This window comes from Prionailurus bengalensis, chromosome B2 (assembly GCF_016509475.1).
Source record: "Prionailurus bengalensis isolate Pbe53 chromosome B2, Fcat_Pben_1.1_paternal_pri, whole genome shotgun sequence".
Taxonomy (NCBI): domain Eukaryota; kingdom Metazoa; phylum Chordata; class Mammalia; order Carnivora; family Felidae; genus Prionailurus; species Prionailurus bengalensis.
Genome location: NC_057349.1, coordinates 135,879,227 through 135,897,885, shown reverse-complemented (window position 1 = coordinate 135,897,885; position 18,659 = coordinate 135,879,227). Strand labels below are relative to the sequence as shown.

Here is an 18,659-nt window from a genome sequence, read left to right as displayed (position 1 = left end):
TGTCTTTTGCCCATTTCTTCACTGGATTATTCATTTTTGGGGTGTTGCGTTTGATATGTTCTTTATAGATTTTGGATACTAACCCTTTATCTGATAGGCCATTTGCATTCCGTTGGTTGCCTTTTAGTTTTGCTGATTGTTTCCTTCGCTGGGCAGAAGTTTTTTATTTCTTTTTTTTTTTTTCAACGTTTTTTATTTATTTTTGGGACAGAGAGAGACAGAGCATGAACGGGGGAGGGGCAGAGAGAGAGGGAGACACAGAATCGGAAACAGGCTCCAGGCTCTGAGCCATCAGCCCAGAGCCCGACGCGGGGCTCGAACCCACGGACCGCGAGATCGTGACCTGGCTGAAGTCGGACGCTTAACCGACTGCGCCACCCAGGCGCCCCAGAAGTTTTTTATTTCGATGAGGTCCCAATAGTAAAAACCCCCACAAGTCAGATGTCAAGGGCATTCCAAGAGGCTCCTAGCAGCCGGGGCGAGCAGCGCCAAGCCCCAAGGGCAGGACGGAGCCTCATCTGAGAACCGTGTGGACCCAGCGCAGACTCCCCCGCCACCCCAGGCCCAGTGGGGCCCGGCCGGCAGCTTTATGCCACCACTGGCAAGTGAGAAACCACTTTTGTTTTCACGTTTGTTTTACTTTTTTCCCCGTGCCTCCGGAGACGTGTTGGGTAAGAAGTTGCTGCGGGCAAGATCAAAGAGGTTTTTGCCCGCCTTCTCCTAGAGGATTTTGATGGCTTCCTGTCCTACATTGAGGTCTTTCATCCATTTTGAGTTTCTTTTTGTGTCTGGTGTAAGAAAGTGGTCCAGGTCCATTTTTCTGCATGTCGCTGTCCAGTTTTCCCAGCACCACTTGCTGAAGAGACCGTCTTTAATCCATTGGATATTCTTTCCTACTTTGTCAAATATTAATTGGTCTACATTTGTGGGTCCAATTCTGGGTTCTCTTGTCTATTCCACTGGTCTATGTATCTGTTTTTGTGCCAGGACCATACTGTAATACGGTCTTGAAGTCTGGGATTGTGATGCCTCCTGCTTCGGTTTTCTTTTTTCGAGATTGCCTTGGCTATTCGGGGTCTTTTCTGGTTCCATACAAATTTTAGGATTGGTTGTTCTAGCTCTGTGAAGAATGCTGGTGTGATTTTGAGAGGGATCGCCTAACTCCCTGTGTTCTAAATGTTATGCTCATCAAGCTCCCCTGAGGTTTAGCTTCATCTCGTGGTGGCCTGGCTGGAGGAAGTGTCTCAGGGGACCCACCCAAGCTCTAGGTACAACTCACCTGTAAATGAGTGGCTGGCATTTGTTGCTCAAACCACAGGGTGGGAGGGAGCTGGGATGCAGCTGAGACGCCTTCTAGTCCCAACCCCTAATTTTAAGGTTAGGCAATCATGGCTCATACACGGGACGTAGCTTACCTTAGTTCACACAGCTAAAAATTAATGGCCACAACTGGGGTGAGTAACAGGGCTGTTGAATCCCAGGCCTGCACTCTATTTTAAACACATGTATTGAATGACTTATTTCCCGACCAACTCTAGAAAGCTGAGGTTTCTTCAATGGGAGACCTTGTCTACCTGGGAGCCCTAGCTGGAGTCCCCAGGCTAGCTTTCCTTTGCAATCATTTTCTATAATAGGACAAACACAAAAAATGGGAACAGTGAGGAAAAAGTAACGGGATTGCTTTCGAGCTCTTGTCATAAGGGCCATCATCCTAATGTATGTGGCCCACCATTTGTTTGCTCTCCATTCGACAATAATTATTGAAAGCCTCCATGGCAGGCATTGTTACAGGTATGGAGGTACGGGACAAAGAACGTGGGCAAAAGTCCTGTCCTATGGTGCTTACGCCCTGACCAGAGGTGCTACATGTGAATAACTGAATAAATAAAGAGCACGATAGCAAACGAAAGACAAATGTGGGCAAGGATGCGAAGAACGCAAATCTTGTACGCTGTTGGTGGGAACAGAAAATGGTGCAGCCCCCGTGGAAAGCAGTTCTTCAAAAAATTAAACATAGAACTGACATGTGAGCCAGGTATTGGATTTCTGGGTATTTATCCAAAAGAAACGAAATCAGGAACATGAAGAGATATTAACACACCCATGGTCATTGCAGTACTATTCACCATAGCCAAGATGTGGAAACAACTTAATCCATCAGTGGATAAAGAAAACATGGTATGGGGCGCCTGGGTGGCGCAGTCGGTTGGGCGTCCGACTTCAGCCAGGTCACGATCTCGCGGTCCGTAAGTTCGAGCCCCGCGTCGGGCTCTGGGCTGATGGCTCGGGAGCCTGGAGCCTGTTTCCGATTCTGTGTCTCCCTCTCTCTCTGCCCCTCCCCCGTTCATGCTCTGTCTCTCTCTGTCCCCAAAATAAATAAAAAACGTTGAAAAAAAAATTTTAGAAAACATGGTATGTACATACAATGAAATATTATTCATCCTTTACAAAGGGAGGAAATTCTGTAATATGTGATAACATGGATAGGCCTTGAAGACATGCTAAGTGAGACAAGCCAGTCACAAAGGACACAGACAGTATGACTCCACTTACTTGAGGAATCTAAAGGAGTCAACTTCAGAGACTCAAATAGTGGAAAGGCAGATCCCAGGGGTTTGCAGGGGGAAGGGGGAGCAAATGGAGGCGTTGCTAATCAATGGGCCAAAAGTCCCAGTTAAACAAGATGAATAAATTCTAGACATCTGCTGTACAACATAGTGCCTAAGTTAACAATAACGTATTGCACACTTTAAAATTTGGTCAAGAAGATAACACGTTAAGCATTCTTATATAATAAAAAATAAAATTTGAAAACACCATTTTTCTAAAAGCAGAAAAACTTGGGGGTATCCGGGTGGCTCGGTTAGGTAAGTGTCCAACTCGTGATTTCAGTTCAGGTCATGATCTTATGGTTTGTCGGATTGAGCCCTGTGTTGGGCTCTGTGCTGACAGTGCGGGGCCTGCTTGGGATTCTCTCTTTCCCTCTCTCTCTCTCTCTCTGCCCCTGCCTTGCTCGCTCTCTCTCTCTCCCTCTCAAAAAAAAAAAAAAAAAACCACAAAAAACAAAAACCAGAAAAATCTAAACGAAATTACAGTAGAAACTCACATATCATAATGTATTATCACTTAATAAGAAACGTTTATGTGAAAAATAGTACAGTATTGGTTTTACTGAAAACAAAACAACATAATATGACATTATACTATGTGATACGCAGCAGAAAGGGCAATGTGGGGAGAGCAATTGAGGCTGGGTGGTGGGGGAAGAGCGTTGGAGCAGTCATGGAAAACTCTTGTTGGAGGTGATATTTGAGTGGGGGGAAGGCTGGAAGAGAAAGCCACTTAAGAAATCAACTGTGAGTCCAGAATGAGCTTGATGTGCTCCTGTGTGAGGTTACAGAAAGGAAGCCACTGTGGCTGGACTTTGGTGAACAACAGGAGTGTGGGAGATACAGGAAGCAGACTAACGATAAAACAATACGCCCTGTACTACGGGAGCACAGACGTGGCCATGCCATTTGGTGTATCAGCCACTGAAGATACTCCATAAAGACCAGGACCAGGCCTGTCCTCCTAGAGTTACAGCCTAAGGGCGGGGACCGGGGTTTCTCATTGCATCTGTGAATCTAATGAACAGCCCTACATACACATTGACAGGAAGGAGTGACTCATAGATTGTTTTAGGCTCACAGCTAAAATTAGAGTCATCCCACCTTCAGGTTTTGGGTATTTCCCATTTTCCCTGAGTAACTGTTTCAGATATTTTTTTCTTTTTTGAGTAGGGCTCGGGAAAAGAAGATTCACATTTCTTACTTGAGCCCAAGTCCCTTTTTTGGGGGGTACAATTCGAGGAAACACTGTTCACTTTTACAGAACACATTACATGTAAAATTTGCCCTGACCAGTGACGTGAACGTGAAGGCAGGAACTGTATTTTGACCTTGAAGATTCTACCGCCTTACACCAAATGAGATTCAGGAATGAGGCCTCTCCCCTTCTGGTCTGCAAAGGACTCTTAGCACCACTTCCTTTTCCCACCCACCTAAGTCAGCTGGCATTTTAACTTGTTGCAAGCATCCAGGCACATGTACACATGGGAACAGAAAATGGAATGAGGTTAACGGCACCAGATGTTCCATTAATTTCACTCAGCACTGGCCTTGGAAAGTCCACTTGAGAAAAAGCCTGCAGGTAAAAATATTTCTACCACTGTGCACAAGTTAAAGAGATTCTGGTGGTGACAGAATGGACTAAAAGAAAACTTCTCCCAACTTTTACTGCCTTACTGTTCTCTGTATCCCCTGGTTCACTTTCTAAATTACCTTTCAAGGGCGAAAAAAAGGGTGGCTCAGATCATTTTTTGTTTTTCGACTTAAGACTAGACTTAGCTGAGTATTTTACAAGCAGTGACTGGTATCCAGAATAAAGAGACAGAGTTTAAGGGGAAAAGCAAGAGTTGACTCTCATCTTCGGAGGAAGGAACGGAGCTTAGATGATTTTAACTTGCTAATGAGTTTGAAACAGAAATTCAATAGAAAAGAATGACCTGTCTTTCCTCAAAGGTTCAAATTATAGTTTAGGTAACTCTTCCCATATAGGAAGTGTATATGAGTGTATAAAACAGTCGATATGTTCTTCTTTAATAGGAAGTAAAAAAAAAAAAAGTTTGGGGATTTTAGGGGCATGTTAAGAGGGTGAAAGAAGTTTCTTCTCACTGACCTAGTTTCCTGACCGTTCGGGGATTTCTTCCAGACACCAAACTAGAGACTTACATTTCTAGGCTGCCACAGGGATTACGAGAGGAAAGAGAGATTTCGCCGTAAAAAGGAAAACAAAAATGAAGTATCAACTTCATCCCCAAATGTTTTATGTTGGCAGATTTTGTGAAATAACAATTTAAATCTAGGCATATACCAAAATTGAACAAAGACAGTATGAGGGGGGGCGCCTGGGTGGCTCAGTCTGTTGAGTGTCCGACTCCTGATTTTGGCTCATGTTGTTTTCTCATGGTTGTGAGATTGAGCCCATGTTACACTCTACGTTGGTCACGGAGCCTGCTTGGGATTCTCTCTCTCTCTCTCTCTCTCTCTCTCTCTCTCTCTCTCTCTCTGCATCCCGCCCCCCCCCACCCAACTGTCATGTGTGTGCTCTCTCTCTCTCAAAATAAAGAAAGAAACATTTAAAAAAAGATAGTACGAGAAAGAAGTTATAGATATCGGTCATTTATAAACATGTATAAAACATTTCTTAAAAAAATACAAACAAATCAAACGTATCAGTGCATAAATATATAAAACCCAGTAATAAGTGTATCCCAGTAATAAGTGTATAATTCAAATAGAATGTGTATTAATACAATTTACCACATTATGAATAGAGGGAGAAAATCATACCCTAATTTTCTTAAAGGCGTTAAGTATTCAATGAAATTTAGTATGCACTCACAATATCCTAGCAAAATAGGAAAAAGTGTTTATCTAAATCCCAGAACAAAGAGAGTTAAAGCATCCCTGCTAATGTCAGAAAGACGATAAGGATGCCAACATCATATCAACATTGTCTGAGAGGACTTACCCCAAACAATACACAAGAAAAAAACATAATGGGTAGAAGAATACAGGAAGACAAAAAGATTTCCTCATTTTCAGATAGCGTCTGTACAGAAAATCCAAAAGGATTTATAAGCCACCATTAGAGCGACAGAAAAGCTTAGAAAGTTAGCTGGATACTATCTCAATATAACAATCAATAACATTCCCAGACGACAATGAGTCAATTTAAAAATAGAAAACATATTCTAGTCAAAACAACACTGAAAGGAATTAGGCTTTTAAAAGTTGTGTGCATGAAGGTGATGGGGAAATGATAAAACATTTATTTTTTTATTTTTAAAAAAAAATTTTTTTTTCAACGTTTATTTATTTTTTTGGGACAGAGAGAGACAGAGCATGAACGGGGGAGGGGCAGAGAGAGAGGGAGACACAGAATCGGAAACAGGCTCCAGGCTCTGAGTCATCAGCCCAGAGCCCGACGCGGGGCTTGAACTCACGGACCGAGAGATCGTGACCTGGCTGAAGTCGGACGCTTAACCGACTGCGCCACCCAGGCGTCCCAGAAATGATAAAACATTTAAACAAAGGCTTGATTGAAGAGAAATATGTTTATGGATGGGATGACCCAATGCTGTAAAGATATCAATCTGTCAAAATTGATCTATATTAAATGCAGTTTCAATAAAAATCCCAACAGAGTTCGTCATGGAACTTGACAAAATAAAAAAAAAAATCACTTGACAATGCAGAGTCAAGAAAAGCTAAGCCATTGTTGAAGGGTAACGTGGGTTTAATAATGAAGACAGCGTGGTATGGGGGAGAGACGGACAAATAGAGTAATGAAACAGAATACACAGCTCAGAAACAGACCCACACACACATGTAAAAGTCACGTGGGAGGAACATGGAGGTAGAAATAAGCACAGAAAGGACGTACTTTTCAATCAGTGGTGATTGGGCCATTGGCTACACGCAGGAAAATAAGAATTTGGACTACCTACCATATACCATACCTCCAACAACTGTAGTAAGATTAAAGACAAAGCAAAAATTTAAGACGTTTAGAAAATAATAGTGCATAGTTATTAACTGAGGGTACAAAATACTTCTTTAAACACAACACGAAATGCACGTATTATAACATGTGCATTTATTTAAAATGGTCAAACTTATGACTTCTTTTCAAACAAACTGTAATTAAAGTTAAAAGACAAGTCTTATAGTAGGAGGTGGTGTGCAACTCACATAACCCACAAAGATCACCAGGCAAAATGCATCAAGCACTCCTACACGACAAGAAGAAAAGGAAACGTCCTGACAGAAAAATGGGCAGTGGATAGGAGGCAGAAATTCACTCACGAAAAATAGAAGTGGCCAACAAACAAGAAAAGATGCTCGATCTTTTTTTTTTTTTTTATGTTTATTTATTTTGAGGGAGAGAGAGAGAGAGAGTGTGTGTGTGCGTGTGCGCGCATGTGTGCATAAGTGGGGGAGGGGCAGAGAGAGAGGAAGAGAGAGAATCCCAAGCAGGCTCTGTGCCGTCAGCGGGGCTCTACGTCACGAGTCGTGAGATCATGACCTGAGCCGAAACCAGGAATTGGACGCTTAACCAACGGAGCCACCCAGGGGCTCCAAAAGATGCTCAGTCTTATTTATAATGGACAAAATGCAAAGTAATGTATCCCCCAATGGGATAGTACATCACAGTGAAAATAAACAAAGTAGAGGTAGAAAGCTCAAAAACAATGTTGAGTGAAAAAAATTTTGTGAAAGGTTGACACAGTTTATGCCATGTTTGAAATAAGCGAAAGCATGTTACATATTTAAAAAAAATTTTTTTTAATGTTTATTTTTTGACAGAGAGAGACAGGGTGTGAAGAGGGAAGGGGGAGAGACAGCGGGGACACAAAATCTGAAGCAGGCTCTAGGCTCTGAGCTGTCAGCGCAGACCCCGATGCGGGGCTTGAACTCACAGACCATGAGCTCACGACCTGAGTCAAAGTCGGACGCTTAAACCGACTGAGCCACCCGGGTGCCCCGCATGTTACATACTTTAAATTAAATACTTAGGTATATAGTCATGGCCACAAAATCCTACTTGGCAATGAAACATCAAGTCTTGGATAGTGACAGTGCTAGTGTTATACTGAGCCAGATTACGCTGGCTTGCCTGAGCCAATTCTGCACGCCTCTTCCCACTTCCGTGTTCAGTGATGTCACGTTAGCGGCTTAAAATCTGCGGTGAGGGAACGTTTACACCACAGAAATTGGCAAACAGTGTAAATCCCAGATTCCCCCTCTCTTCTCCTGTTGCCGGAGAACTCGCTTACGAGCAACATCTCTGTGTCATTCTCTACAGAGTGAAATGCAGTTGGGAAGGGTATATAAGGGACTTGAACATTATTTACAATGTCTTGCTGTTTTAAAAAATTTCTAAAGCAAATAGGACACAAGAAAAAGCTTTAGGCCACCCGGGTGGGTCAGTCGGTTGAGCGTCCAACTCTTTTTTTTTTTTTTTAATTGTTTTAAGTTTGTTTATTTATTTTGCAAAAGAGAGAGAGAGCAGGGGAGGGGCAGAGAGGGAGAAGCAGAGTGAGCGAGTGAGAGACAGAGAGTCCCAACAGGCTCCTTGCTGTCAGCACAGAGCCTGATGTGGCGCTCGAGCTCATGAGCCGGGAGATCATGACCTGAGCCCAAACCAAGAGGGGGACACTTAACCTACTGAGCCACCCGGGTACCCCAAACATCTAACTCTTGATTTGGGTCAGGTCATGATCCCATGGTTGTGGAATCAAATCCTGCATCAGGTTCTGTGCTGAGCACGGAGACGGCTTAAGATTTTCTCTCTCTCTCTCTATTCGTCTCCCCCACTAGCACGATCTCTCTCTCTTTAAAAAAAAAAATAAATAAAATTTACAAAACTTTGAGAGAGTGAGGGTGGGATTCATGGGTGCTTATCATGCTACTCTATGCTTTTCTGGAAATATATATTGAAAACAATATCTAGTCAGCAGAGTTTTTCAGGCCAGCATAACACCATTTTCTTTTTCCCCCTCTTTAATTTTAGAGACTTAAATCTTGCTTAGTTGGTCACAATATTATATTATGTTGAAAAATCTGGACCTGAACTAATAATAGAACCTTCAAAATTATTTTAAGCCCCAACCATAGATTTGGCAGATAGTCGTAGCTTTGAAATCAACTGATGTAGGATATCTAATAAAAGATTCATAAGAGGCATTAATATAAAAAGTCACATCAATACTATTTATTTAGCCAAATGTAACAGCAAAGACATTTGAGCTCCCAATGTAGACTTCAGATTTAAGGGGAAGGAAATAAAAATGAATAGGGACCCAACAGTATAGACAACGCATCTGAAAAAGTTAAACAAGAAGATATTCTTGAAAATAATAGCAAAATAAAATAATAAGAAAGCCAACAGAAATTTGACAAAACCAGAAAGTTGGCAAATAGGCTAAACTGGATGCCTAGTTCCATGTCCTTGAGCAAAGGACTTTTTCTACACTGCATGACTGATTCGTCTATAAGATGTGCATACAATATGCATCCTAACCACGGAGAGCTGTTACAAGGATTAAATGAGATAATGCATGTGCAGGGGATGTCTAAGTGTGACCTACGAAAGGGAGAGGCATGAATACGTTGTGCTCATTGTGCGCACGCTGCGTCCCTACACTGACGCGTCACATGTCATCATCATCGGGGTGCTCATTCACTCTGTCTCAAGTTTATTGTAGACATGTCTGGCTTCCTTGCTCAGAAAACACCAAAGAGAAAAGAACAGACAACTGATTCGGGAATATAAAAAGGCCTTCTCAGTCTTCCAACTCGTGCAGAATGGGCTCCACTGTCAAGGGCCGTTCTTGTTGCCTGGGCGGGGGCGGGGCTACGCTTCTTTCTTACCTTTCTTTAAATTAGGAGACGTTGGAAGCTTTAAACTCTGGGGAGTAAAAACCGTTTCTAGACTATGCTGCAATGTCCCGGACCATGGCTGGAAACGCAGGGCTCCGCTCTGGCAAGAGGGAATATGGCTAAATGCCTGGGGTTTGGGGTCAGAGGAACCCAGATGAGGCATAGAAAGTGATAGTGCTCATAAAACTCTATGGCCTCTGGCATGAAGAAGGCCCTAGAAAAACAGTCATAACCATCAGCTCACAGCCAAACCACCAGAAGGCACAGGCCAGGCGCCTCCCAGCATATATGCTTCCACCCTCACCCCAGGTTACGGAGCTACTGCTAGGTTCTGGAAGGAGAGGCCACTCAGGGGCTCACAGGATTGACCATCACTTTACCATCATTTACCATTTACCAGCTAACATTTACCATTGTGGCGAGTGACGGTTAAATGGGAGCCTGCCTGAACACCGATGCATTGCTAATGAACATGCACACTCTAAATTCCCTAATTCAAGTTCCTGATGACTTTTCTCTCTTTTCTTAAATATTTTTTTTAATGCTCGTTTATTTTTGAGAGAGAGAGAAACAGAGAGAGACACACAGGGAGTGACAGAGATACACAGAATCCAAAGCTGGCTCCAGGCTCTGAGCTGTCAGCACAGAGCCCGACGTGGGGCTTTAAGTCCGACGCTTAACTGACTGAGCCACACAGGCGTCCCTCTCTATTTTCTTATTACCGTATTTATTTTATGTCGAAGGTTTTCCCCAGCCACGACTGCACAATTCAAACATCGGAGAATCTTTCCAAAATTTCTGATGCCCTGGCCCCACCCCAAACTAATTCATTAGAATTTCTGGGGTGGGATCCGTCATTTTTTTTTTTTTTTTAAAAACCTTCCCAGTTGATTCCAGTGTGTAGTTCAAGTTGAGAACCCCTATCTTGGAACATGCAGACTGGTTTTCAAAGTCTCCTGGGTCCAATTAGGAAGAGGCTTCAACACCTGCAGTTTTTACATCCTGGGCTTTCAAAATTAAAGGAGCTGTTGATGCAATTCAAGACGCAGGTCTCCCAGAGAGGCCGTGCTCGGGCTGGGTGTTAGGGATTCGGAGGGAGCAAAGGAGATGTGGGTCCCGCCTCCAAGGTGTCACATACACCAATTTCATTAAGCAAAGTGGGGTAAGATTCATAGTTTGCGTTACGGTGGAGTCACACGATGGCAGGGCGCTGTCGAATTTCATAATGGGATTTTAACAAATTCGACATCATCCCCGGTTGATATTTTTGGTGCTTCCTCTGTGCTGGCATTGAGCTGGGCACTTTTGGTATATGAATGCCCTGAAGCTTCACAATAACCTTATGAGACACCTATACTTACTGTTTCCATTCATTCGTTCCACAAACGTTTGCATGTCGCCTGTACGCCAGGCACTGTTGAGGTACAAGGGCAGGAAGGAAACAGATCCCTGTCCTTGGGGGAGTGGGCGTGGCGAGGAAAGAAACAACAGATGTCAACCCAAAGTCAGTTACAGGGTATGTCGGAATTCGATAAATGCCAGGAGAAAAAGAGCAGTTGAGGGGTGTGCGTGTGTGTGTGTGTGTGTGTGTGTGTCCGGCAAGCTTCATGGAGAAAGGAAGACACGGGTACAGCCTTGGAGGGAGGGAATGAGTTATTCTACTCCATCGAAAGACTCACCCAAAGATACCTACATGGCTCAGCTGGGACGCAAACCCAGACATGTTGGAAACCAGAGTCTGTAATCTTAACCTGCCTACTTCCTGGCAGAAGTTTCACAACATACAACACTAACCAATTTGCCTGTCCCAGCCCCTTCAGCAAATTTTCTAAGCCCAGTGTCTTTTATGTAGTCGGTCCTCAATACGTGTTTGGACTAATCATTTAAATGTAAATTACTAAGTAATTTGAATTCATATATGTTGTGACCTAAAGTAGTTGTGTGTTTACGGTGTCCTCCCCACGCCCTAGGCAGAAGACAACTTCTAGAAAATCCAGGGGAGGTGGGGTGCTGCAGACTAAGCACGCGCACGCTTCTGGATGTCCCGTTTCTGTTGTGTTGTAGAAGAAAGATGTCACTCCTCCGTCAGGGCAAACAGGTCTCTTCTCCGAGTCAGGAGGGTGGAGTGGGATGGAATATTAAATACATGGGAGACTCATCTAGAACAAGGATGCTTCTAGCTAGAAGGCTTCATCACATGATGGCACACAAAACCGTATGACGTCGAATCAAGGATTACAGGTAAAGTTTTCTTAGGCTGCATTCACGTGAAAGTCATCACATTCGCGTGTGAGAACAATCATTTGAGTGTGAACTTACCTGTTGAAGTGGTAGATATCCTGTATGTTTCCAAAGAGGGCTGATCTTTCTTCTGTCCCCAGCGGAAGTTTTGTTTGGTCCCTGATGCAGTCAAGGTAATCCTGGGAAATCAATGACAAGGATGTCTTAAACATTCCTGTCCTTCTCCAAGCCATCTTTGGTTATGCAGGACAAACCTTTCATATCAGTTTCAAGTAATTATTATGCTAATGTGCTCATTAATTGTACTGTGTCTCGTTTATTAATGATGACAGTACTTACCTATTTATAGAACAGGGAGTTTGGACAAGAAGAAGGAGTATGCCACACAATAGTCTATATACCCCCCAAACGTATTAGAGCCTCCCTAGACGGATAATATAATGATCTTCGTTTCTCAGAATGTCAGAGTTTTGGCATAACAACACCGTCTTCTGTTTCCTTGACTGATGTATATGATAAAAAGATACTCAAATTCATATAGTAGAAAGCCAGAAATGCAGATCTTAACACTTCTCATCACAAGATAAAAAATTTGTAACTCTGAGTGGTGATGGCTGTTAACTGAACTCAGTGTGGTGATCATTTCACAGAATATATGTGTATCAAATCATTATGTTTTACACCTTAAACTAATGCAGTGTTCTGTGTGAATTTTATCTCCATAAACTGGGGGGAAAAGAGTTGTTTACACATAACCTTTAAATCGGGAAGCTATCGGTTGTTAAAGTGCAGAACCAAATCCTTCCTCAAATACCAATTTCCAAAAAACCCCAAACTCTCTTTTTATTTTAATAAGCACATAACTCACTTATGCTATCTAGTAGCCTATGTTAATGAGCCATGGAAAGCTTTGAAATGATTTTACATCTTTTGACAACAGTACCAGCTCCCAAGCAGAGCTAATGTGGGCTCAGATCCACAGTGGGTTAAGTGTGTGTGGCTTAGAAGCTTGGAGCTGCTGCAAGAAAGCTGTTTTCTGCCCCGGGTGTGAGAGTTCATAACTGAGTGTTCCCCCTTCCCCAGCAATGCTTGAAAAAAGAACTCTGTAGGAGGCAAGAAAACAATAAAGAAAAAAGTGAAAACAGCTGAAATAACGTAAAGTAGAAAATAAATACAATCCCCTGCCCTGGGCTGCACGATGTACCGTGGCCCTCGACCAAACGTCACACGGTGTTAGGCAGCATGTGGAGAAAGGGACCCTGCGAGAATCCCAGGCCACGGCCACATTCCAACGTCCAGTCGCAAACACAATAGCATTTAGGTGTGATCAGCCAAAGGAGAAACGAAATTTAAGAACCATCAGATAATTCTTCCTTCTCCCTTTTCATCAGGCACATTCATTCTCTCATGCTCTTCACGTTCCTCAAAGGCAAACCGGGCAGGGCCTCACCATAAACTTTCTCAGGAGCCCATTTCCCAGAATGCATCCTAACTTACCATTCTGGTTCGTCAATACTAAAATCGTGGCGTGCACGAACCATTGTTTGCTCATTTATTTTTTTAACTTCAATCCAAGTTGGCCAACATATAGTGTAATAATGATTACAGGAATAGACTTTAGTGTCCCATCACTTACACACAGCACCCAGTGCTGATCCCAGTAAGTGTCCTCTTTAATGCCCATCGCCCTTTTAGCCCATCCCCCACCGACACCCCTCCAGCAACCCTGTCTGCTCTCTGTATTTAAAAGTCTCTTATGGTTTGTCTCCCTCTGTTTTTATATTATTTTTGCTTCCCTTCCCCTATGTTCATCTGTTCTGTATCTTAAATTCCACATGTAAGTGAAATCACATATCTGTCTTTCTCTGATTGACTTACTTCGCTTAGCATGATATACTCTAGTTCCATCTCCATTGTTGCAAATGGCAAGATTTCATTCTTTTTGATCGCCAAGAAATATTCCATTATATCTATATCTGTGTGTGCGTACACATACACGCACACACACACACACACACACACACACACACACACACCCACATCCTCTTTATCCATTCATTAGTTAATGAACATTTGGGCTCTTTCCATACTTTGGCTATTGTCAACAGTGCTGTTATAAACATCGGGGTGCATGTGCCCCCTCGAAACAGCCCTCCTGTGTCCTTTGAATAAATATCTAGTAATGCAATTGCTGGGTCGGAGGGTGGTTCTATTTTTAATTTTTTGAGGAATCTCCACACTGTTTTCCAGAGTGGCTACACCAGTTTGCATTCCCACCAGTAGTGCAAAAGGCTGAACCAATGTTTCTAAACATTTTTTCTCTTTTAAGCTTTGTGGTAACATCTTTTCTTCTGAAGACAGTGGCCATCTCAAGAAGAAATTTAAATTCACAGGGTTTAAGTGTCTCTGGCACCCAAAACCCACAACAGCAAGACATAGCCTCCTTCCTTTCATGAATGGAACGATTATAAGGAGCTTAAGTATCTGCATAGGATATAGAGTTAATGCCCAAATAAGAAATGCTAAAGATAGCTAGAAGTGAAATAAGCACCTTTTGAACAACATGTAAACCTAACCTACACTTGTGCAAAAAAACTAAATGTATTCAATGATGCTTACATAAAATTACAAGTGGTACAAAAAGATGGGCTAATATTTACTTGCACTGAATGCTTATATTTGATAGTTGTTTAAAACGTTGATCAACATTTTATTTCCTTATCTTTTTTTTTTTTAAATAGGCTTCACACCCAGCGTGGAGCCCAATGTGGGGCTTGAACTCATGACCCTGAGATCAAGACCTGAGCTGAGATCAAGAGTTGGAGGTTTAACCAACTGAGCCACCCAGGCACTCCTGATAACATTCTATTCTATTCCGTTCTATTCCATCCTATTCCATTCTATTCCATTCTATTCCATTCTATTCCATTCTATTCTATTCTATTCACCTTTATTTATTTTTGAGAGAGACAGAGACAGAGTATGAGCAGGGGAGGGGCAGAGAGAGAGGGAGACACACAATCCAACGCAGGCTCCAGGCTCTGAGCTGGCAGCACAGAGCCCCACGCGGGGCTTGAACTCACGGACCGCGAGATCATGACCTGAGCCAAAGTCAGAAGCTCAACCGACTGAGCCACCCAGGCGCCCCATCATTTTAAAAGGACCTATCAAGTGCGGAATTAAGAAGGTAAAACATAAGGTTATAGATGGGCATGAAATTAAACAGAAAGATAAGGGTAGGCACGATCCACACAAATAGCAGGATAAAGGCTAGGGCAGAAGTGACATATGTGTGTGCCAAATTCACCTCGCTGGCTGCCATGGGCTTTAAAGGAGAAGACAAGCCTTTTTCTCACTTCAGGTGAAGAGCTTGCTCATTTGCAGAAACCTGATACTAAATTCTTCACGTGAGGGAGAGATGGCATTAAGGGGCTTGAAGAATTTCAGCTGGGGTTAGAAACAAAGAACCATGGCTGGCTTCCAACAGAGGATGGCCCCTCTCCAAATGAAAGAGTTTCTAAACCCCCCAGTTCGTGGTAGGGAGACTAGAATGTCAAAGCTGCTCGTTTGTTGAAATTGTTGAGAAAACAGATCGTTAGGAGTCCCAATTTTTGTAGGTCACTCTAGAAAACGGATCAAAGTCATAGGGCCACAACTCGTTGCCCCCACTGATCATAATTAAGCCTTTTAAATAGGATACTTTAACCCTAAACCAGTTACTGGAAACGACTGTAGCATGCACTGCGTTAGCAGCTGTAATCATCTCAAGCCAAAATGAGAGGTTCGAAGCTCGGTGATAATAACAGTTGGTTCAGGGCTCAAATGACAGAGCAAAGACACCAATGAAATTTATTAGAGCCTGTCACACTGCTTATTAATTTTATGGGCTTGATGTCAGCACTTACGGCTACCCTACAGTTAACAATGAAGGATCAATTTAAAACTTTTGCATTGAAAACGATTATTCTCCAAAAGGATCAAAGAATTCACTCCACTTGGGAGAGGGACAAGGTGGGGAGATACACACAAAAAAAGAGCTTGCCACTAGTTGGAAAAATGTTCTATTACGCCATTTTAAATTTAGCCTCAGGTATTTGTTTTCTAATCAGTTTATGGCCTCAGGATCTCCTTGAGATTTGTACACGGGTGTCCTCCTTGCGGTAACTTTTTCATCCCCTGTAACGTCCGGTACTGAAAACACCCAAGTAAAGACTCACTCAGTGCTATTTTACATTTATTTATTTTTGTGAGCCAGAGAAAGACAGAGCACAACTGGCGGAGGGGCAGAGAGAGAAGGAGACGGAGAATCCGAAGCAGGCTCCAGGCTCTGAGCTGTCAGCACACAGCCCGACGTGGGGCTCGAACCCACAAACCGTGAGATCGTGACCTGAGCCGAAGTCGGACGCTTCACCGACTGAGCCACCCAGGCGCCCCTCTCTTTTCAGTGCCATAAATGGCAAAGGAGACCGTTTGCAAAGTGGTACCCGAACTACAAGATAGGTGCAGAAGTTGAGAGTAAGCAGGTGGAAACTTCCAACATTTTGAGAGAATGAGATCTGTTGAATCTAACGATAAGTTCGGGCTTATATTTTGCATGTCTGATTTCTTCATTTTTGTTTTTCTAGCGATTTACTTCTTACTGTATTTTACAAAAGAATCAGCGTGTGACTGACTGGAAGAAAACACGCACGCACGCACACACATACATACACATCCCCGTCCCTCGGCACAGGCAGAGGAGCCCTGGTCTACGCAGTCCCCCAGCAGAGATGGTGCAGAAATGGACAGAGTTCAAATTCCAATTTAAACTCAAGTGCAGTGTCCTTAGTAGTTCGCCTTATTTTTCTAAGATGCTTATAGAATTAAATTAATGTCCCTGCCCCATTTCCCTTCTTCCTCTAAAATAACATTAAAAAAAAATTTTTTTTTCAACGTTTATTTATTTTTGGGACAGAGAGAGACAGAGCATGAACGGGGGAGGGGCAGAGAGAGAGGGAGACACAGAATCGGAAGCAGACTCCAGGCTCTGAGACATCAGCCCAGAGCCCGACGCGGGGCTCGAACTCCCGGATCGCGAGATCGTGACCTGGCTGAAGTCGGACGCTTAACCGACTGCGCCACCCAGGCGCCCCTAAAAATGTTTTAAAATGATAACCTGTTTACCATAATAAAGATAAACCACAAGAGGGAAAGAGAGGCGGACTTAGAACTATAAAGTCTCACCACACTCTACATCCTTTCTACTCCCTTCCGCCTCCTCTCTTGGGGAGAGTCCATTGAAACACAATGGGGAGAGTTTGTTGAAACACAACAAAAAGGTTCCATTCCGAAGTCCTCTTGCTGACATCTCAAAGTTCGACCTAGTGGGTTTATAGTTGGCTCTTTTTGGTTGGTTTTCCTGTCTTTAGAACTTCCAAATTCCAAGTCCTTTCATGTAACTCGTATGTGAGACTTTTGGGTCTTTCTTTTGAAGGAAGCATTTTTTTTTCTTTTCTCCAACCCCTCCACCTTTTCTTTTTTTTTTTTTTTTAATTTTTTTTTCAATGTTTATTTATTTTTGGGACAGAGAGAGACAGAGCATGAACGGGGGAGGGGCAGAGAGAGAGGGAGACACAGAATCGGAAACAGGCTCCAGGCTCTGAGCCATCAGCCCAGAGCCCGACGCGGGGCTCGAACTCACGGACCGCGAGATCGTGACCTGGCTGAAGTCGGACGCTTAACCGACTGCGCCACCCAGGCGCCCCACCCCTCCACCTTTTCTAGAAAGTAGTCATCTGTTTATCCCCAAACCTGCCCTCCAAATGCCATGCATTACATTGGGATGCCACTGACGCCACAATAAGTTACAAAAACTTACACTTGCGTATCAATTTACAGTTTAAAAGCATGTTCACGTTCATTCCTACAACCCCCCCACCCCCCCCGCACCTTTTATTGGGGACCTAAGACTGTGTGCCGAGTTCTGTTTTACAAGCTAAGAATTAAAAAAAATGAATAAACCATGATTCCTACCCCCAAGGAGTTCCCCGTGTGGTTGAAAGACCAGTGTAAACAAACAAGTACAATACAGTGTTGAGGCTGCATGGCTGATAAATATTCAGTATGGTGGACAGAGGGGGCCGAGAAAAAGTGCTCAATTCCAGGGCGGAGAGAGGCTCTGTACCAGAGGAAGTGTGCGTGGAACTGAATCTTTAAGGAGAACCAGCATTCTGGATGTAGAGAAAGGGAGACAGCATCCAGGAAGGTAGAAAGGTGCAAACAGAGGCCTCAGGCCACTGAAAGGAGCTGACCTGGGCCAAGAGGGCAGGGCCTGTGCACAGGCACACAGACCCTGGGGGTGAGCTGCGGTGTGAGGACGGGGGGATCGTGGAGAATCTTCCGTGCTCTGTAGGTGGTGGCCACCACGGAAGGAGGTAGGGACACCGCAGACCATCCCAGCCTCAGTGAAGAAAACAGAACAGAAGGTGTGAAAAGGGGGTGGGGAGGCCGGTGAGACCAGCAGAGCAGCGCAGGTGAACCCAGACCAGGCCCTCAGCGGCAGGGTCTACAGAGAGGAACGCCATCTAACCGGCGTGAAGGACAGAAAGGAGCCGGTCAAGGGTGAGAGTCACAGTGTGTGAGGGACACTGTTGGCTCTCAGGATGTAGGGGGCCCACGGAGGTCACCCCAAGATGGGTCACTTTGGCAGAAGGTCTATTTTGAGTTAAAAAGCAATCAAAACCCAGCAAATTCAGGAAAAGCTCTTCAACCTCCCCCCTCAAATGCCTAAAGAGAATTGAGAGAGAGGACCTGCTCCAGAAAGAGGGCTATCACCACAGACAACCACATTATGACATGAGCCACGTAAGGCAGACAGGGAGGGACCTAAGCAAGGCCACTCCGAGCAAAGTCCTCTGGTCCTATTGTTTCCGAGGGGCCAGCAAACATTTG

At 43.7% G+C, this 18,659-nt stretch overlaps 1 protein-coding gene across 3 annotated transcripts in view; it reads right to left on the bottom strand.

Annotated features, from left to right (window-relative positions):
• PLEKHG1 (pleckstrin homology and RhoGEF domain containing G1) overlaps nucleotides 1-18,659 on the bottom strand; it is a 181,115-nt gene that overhangs the window by 57,204 nt on the left and 105,252 nt on the right. For all 3 annotated transcript variants that reach the window (XM_043592611.1, XM_043592609.1, XM_043592610.1), the window contains exon 3: nucleotides 11,808-11,908. In XM_043592611.1, the coding sequence (XP_043448546.1) occupies nucleotides 11,808-11,908 (101 nt within the window). The remainder of the gene's footprint in view (nucleotides 1-11,807; nucleotides 11,909-18,659) is intronic.